The 4,621-nt window shown below is 50.7% G+C and overlaps 1 gene segment (V, D, J or C); it reads right to left on the reverse strand.

The window, feature by feature from the left end:
- Positions 1-1,350: 1,350 nt before the first annotated feature.
- LOC111734429 lies at positions 1,351-1,878 on the reverse strand (the record flags this gene model as incomplete). The annotated part of the segment is given in 2 exon segments: positions 1,351-1,703; positions 1,826-1,878. Coding segments are annotated over 2 exon segments (399 nt in total), but the record flags the coding sequence as incomplete, so codon positions are not given.
- Between the last annotated feature and the right edge of the window lie 2,743 nt (positions 1,879-4,621).

The raw sequence follows: 4,621 nt of genomic DNA on the forward strand, positions 1-4,621 counted from the left end.
AGCCAGTGAGCATTCTCCCAGCCTGCCTGGCCCAGACTCTGAGCTCTCAGGTCCTGTCCACCTGCGCCCCCTGCTGGTCTCCAAACTCAGTCCTCAGCCCATTCCATCTACCTGGCTCTCCTGGAAGGGCTTCTGATTTCTGCAGGTAGATCTTCCTCATGTTGCTTCCCAGGGCAATAGAAGAAGAAGGCCCACCGTGTGCAGTCTGGGGCGAAGACACTGACTTCTCAGGTCCCTAAGAATCTCGAGACCGATAAGTAGATGCATCTTTTACCAGATGTTTCATGATACTTGATTTCGTTTCTGCCTTGGCCCTGGTTTATTAGTAGCGCACAATGAATTTGAATCAAGAGCCAGGCTTAAAGTTCCCCAGGAACTCCGCTAGCTCATACCTGGTCATAATTCTTCTTGGGTGACCCTTACAGAGGGAAATATTTGGTGGCAATTGTTGTTGTTGTTGATGTTGTTGTTGTTGTTGTTGTCTTTGTAATGCGTACCTGACAGGTTCCCGCTCACATTACACGTGTCTTTGCAATGAGAGCAAAATGTCCTCAGGGCAAATGTGTCTTTTTCCTTGATTACATCTGTAGGTTCTCAAGTGCCCTTGAAAATGACCCTGACAGGACATTTTATTTTGACTCTGATATATTTAAGCTTCTTTTACTCTAGTTTTGTAATTTTTCTCATCTGCGAATTGAGATGGAAAGAACATGACTATGAATGGAACGCTCATCCTTTATAGCGGTTCTTCCTCCATTTGTGGCCTGAGAAACCCTCAGGGCGTGTTCCCAGTCTGCCTCAGGCCTGAATTCATTTATATGTTTAAGGCTCAGGGTCCCTACTACACGAATGTGACATTCTAGATCAGGGTCCTATTCCTAGCCGCGAGCCTGGATTTCAGCCAGGCCTGGACCCGCCAGTCCTGGGACCCACAGCTATCGTAAATATGTTACTTCTAACTCTAGCTTTAGAGGGCCGACCACGTCTCCGCCCCAGGTGGAAGCACTCAGGCCTGGAGCAGTGCCGAGTCACCCCCTCTGCTCCCTCAGGAGGGCAGGGGCTGACTGAAGCCCCTCAGGCTTCTCCCACGTCCCCACTGAGGGCTGTGGACCTCTGACATGGGTTTACTGCCAGTGGACACGGTAAGAGGGGGAAGATATACTAGCAACGGATAAATGTAAATTTAATTCGAAGAGAAGCGTGTGATACTGTCAGATCAAATGGTCTGAGGAAATCAAGTGTTGACAGGAGAAATGACAAAAGAAGTCACCTCCTGTCTGACTTGGTCAGAGCCCCTCCCATGAGTGATGGCACCAGGCCAGGAAAGTGAGAGGGAGGTTTGTGTCTCACTTCCCCATATGTCTGGAGCACTGTGTAAGTCTTAGAGTTGCCATCCCATGTGTTACAGTAATAGTCAGCCTCGTCCTCAGGCTGGAGCCCGGAGATGAGCAGAAGCCCTGCGTTGGCCGAGGTGTCTTTGGATCCAGAGAAGCGGCTGGGGACCCCGGAGCCCTGGTACTTATTGGAGTCTGAGTAGAAACTCAGGAGATACCGGGGAGGGCTCCCTGGCTTCTGCTGGAACCAGTTTATCCAGTGGCCACCAACAGTGAAGCCACTGCTCAGGGTACAGGTGAGTCTGGCTGATGCTCCCGGAGATGCAGAGAGGGAGGGCGGCTGAGTCAGCACAGGCTGGGAGAGGGAACCTGTAAACACAGATACTGTGGGTGATGGGACAAGGACCTGCTCACACTTTCTCAGGGCTCTGGACCAGCAGAGAAAATTGCAAGCTCTGTCGCTTTCCCAGGTCCCCGAGGCCTGTACCCACCTATGCACTGAGAGAGGAGCACGAGGAGGACGGGGGTCCAGGCCATGGTGCACGCAGCCCCTGAGCCCACAGTGGGGCTGGGCTGCCCAGGCCTCCTTTTCTTCTCCACCCTGCGCCAGAGGAGGGGCTGTGCAAGCAAATGTGTGTCCATCCAGTGACCGCCCAGCCCCTCCCTGAGCCCTCGTTCTGGAGCTCAGCTCACAGAGAGACTGAGGAGGATGGAGATTGGCCTCACCCCATGGGAGAGCCCTGGGAGGAAGCACCTGCTGAGACCACACAAAGTCCCTGCTCAGGGGACTCTGCCAGCCCAGAGAGGACACAGCTGTTGAGTCCCATGGGGGAGCACAGAGAACAGTCCCCAGGCCCAGGCTCCTTTGAGTGAATGTTCCTCACTGAGCAGCTGTGTAGGAAGCACAGGGCAGTGCCACCGCGCCCCCTCCTGTTGTCAGGACACACACCTGTCTGTGGCCCAGAGCCCTGAGAGCCCAGCTGCTTTGTGCAGCTCAGCAGTCACTGCCTCTGTTCACGCATCCTTGGTCTGGTCCCTAGATGCTGCGATCCTGATACACTGTGTCAATATTGTAGTTTATTTCTCCCAGAGTAAGGTCCATAGGTCTTACAAACATCTACATATATAACTAATAAGATGTCAGAGCACTTAGTGTACAGTCTAGAAGAAGCTAAATGACCCAGGTGTGCGTCAGGTCCAGTGTCAGAGCCGAGGGAACAGTTGATGGATAGAAAGGCTTGATTGTCTCTCCAGGGAAATGGAATAGAAAAGAATTTTCCAGAAAAACACTCAGTGGCATTTTCAAAAGAGGACTGTTCTGCAAACATTTCATTCATGTCATGTTTGTATTGTTTCATAGGGATTCCATTTGAATTAGTGCTTGGTAAAATAATATTGATAATAATAATAATAATAATAATAATAATAATAATAATAATAATAATGGTTTAGGCTTCACCTTTACCTGTGGAATGTGTAACACTCTATTTTAGGAACTGACTCACATGGTAGTTTTCAGGATCTTTACTTCACAGGTTTATTGTCAGGATTTTGTCTTAGGTGTCATACAAATTGGCAGACAACCCTGAAGATAATTTTTGCAGCTTTCTACGTGTCCTGAGACTATTCAGTTTTAGATCGATGCCCACAGATGCAAGTGGGTGCGATGTTACCTGAAATTGATCTTTTACAAGATATTAAAAAGGTCATGGATAGAGAAGTGTGGTTTTATGTGACAGCAGCCACCTGGCCAGTGTCTCCTGCTCAGGTCCCAGCATCCACAGGACAACACCCAACAAGAAATAACAGTGAGGGTGGAAGGTAGATAATGCTCCTGAGTGGTAGCAGCGGGCGGGCCCTGGACCACATCTCAGCTCACACTAGTTAGGGGACTCAGTGGGGCCCTGGAGAGGGATAAATTAGGGAAATTTATCCCTAATTTATGGGATAAATTAGGGAAAAATTTTGTGTCTTTCCACTCCACCTGGACCTCCAATCCCCTAGCCATGTGGTTGGCATGAAATTGAGCAATTCCAAGTCCAGGGTTGGGCCCTTTGTTTTCTAAACCAAATCAGACCATCCTGTCTCTATTTACTCTGGTGGTCTTGGGGAAGACAGTGTGAGTGATCAGGTCTGGTCATCCTAAATGCCGGAGTTCCTGTCCAATGGGCCAGGGAGGGCGAGTCTCTAATTCGGGAGGGTTTGCTGAGTGGATGGATGCCTGAGACCACAGAGGCATTCTGTCTCCAGGTGGGAAATCAGGCCGGGACACCGTATTTTGGTTTGTTTGTCCTCTCCTCTCCTGGACAGTGTCATCTCCATGAGTATGGGATGCTTCCTGTCTCTTCCGGACTGTATCCTGAGCCCCTAGACCGAAGTCAGGAACATAGTAGGTGTACAATAACTGGTGTGGATGCACATCATCTGCATAGAGACTCTCCTGAGTCGGACACAGGTGGACTCTGGGACCTGGGTTTTGAATTCTTTTGACCCCTTGATACAGACTAAACTGTGTCCCCTCAAAATCCTATATGGAAACCCTAACTCCCAATGTGACAGTCTCTGGAGACCAGGCCATGAGGAGGTAACTAAGGTAAAGGAGCTCATGCGGGTGGTGCCCAATCAGAAGGGCCAGTGTCTATATGAGAAGAGAAGAGAAGAAACCAGGGCTGAGCGCACACAGAGAGAAGGCCGTGTGAGGACTTGGGGAGAATGCAGCCGTCTGCCGGCCAAGGAGCGAGGCCTCGGGAGAGACCCACCTGCCCACACGTCTGCCTTGGACTTCCTGCCCTCAGGCCTGTGAGAACACACATTTCTGCTGGTTCAGCCTCCCAATCTGTGGATTAAGCTTCAGCAGTCCTGGCACCAGCACAGCCCTCATGGACTCTGTCCCCAGGGCAGCCCACCCCACTTCTAAGAATTTCTGTTCTGTTACAGAAAATGAGTCAATGTGTTGCCAACAAGGACAGGCTTTGGGGACAGATTTAGAGAGGACAAGGGCACGTTATCTAGACAAAGTCCCTGGGGTGGGTCTCACCTCACTTTCTGATCAAGCAAAGGAGACAGCTGTCTGTTCAGAACAGTACAGTCAGCCCAGGGAAGCCCCATTGCAGGAGGACAGCAGGTTCTTGTCTCACTTCCCCATGGGCCTGGAGCACTGTGTGAGCATTGAGACTATTGTCCCATGCTGAGCAGTAATAATCGGCCTCGTCCTCAGCCTGGAGCCCACTAATGGTCAGCGAGCCTGAGTTGCCAGACTTGGAGCCAGAGAATCGGTCGGGGACCCC

Source organism: Pteropus vampyrus, unplaced genomic scaffold, assembly GCF_000151845.1.
Source record: "Pteropus vampyrus isolate Shadow unplaced genomic scaffold, Pvam_2.0 Scaffold1208, whole genome shotgun sequence".
Lineage (NCBI taxonomy): Eukaryota > Metazoa > Chordata > Mammalia > Chiroptera > Pteropodidae > Pteropus > Pteropus vampyrus.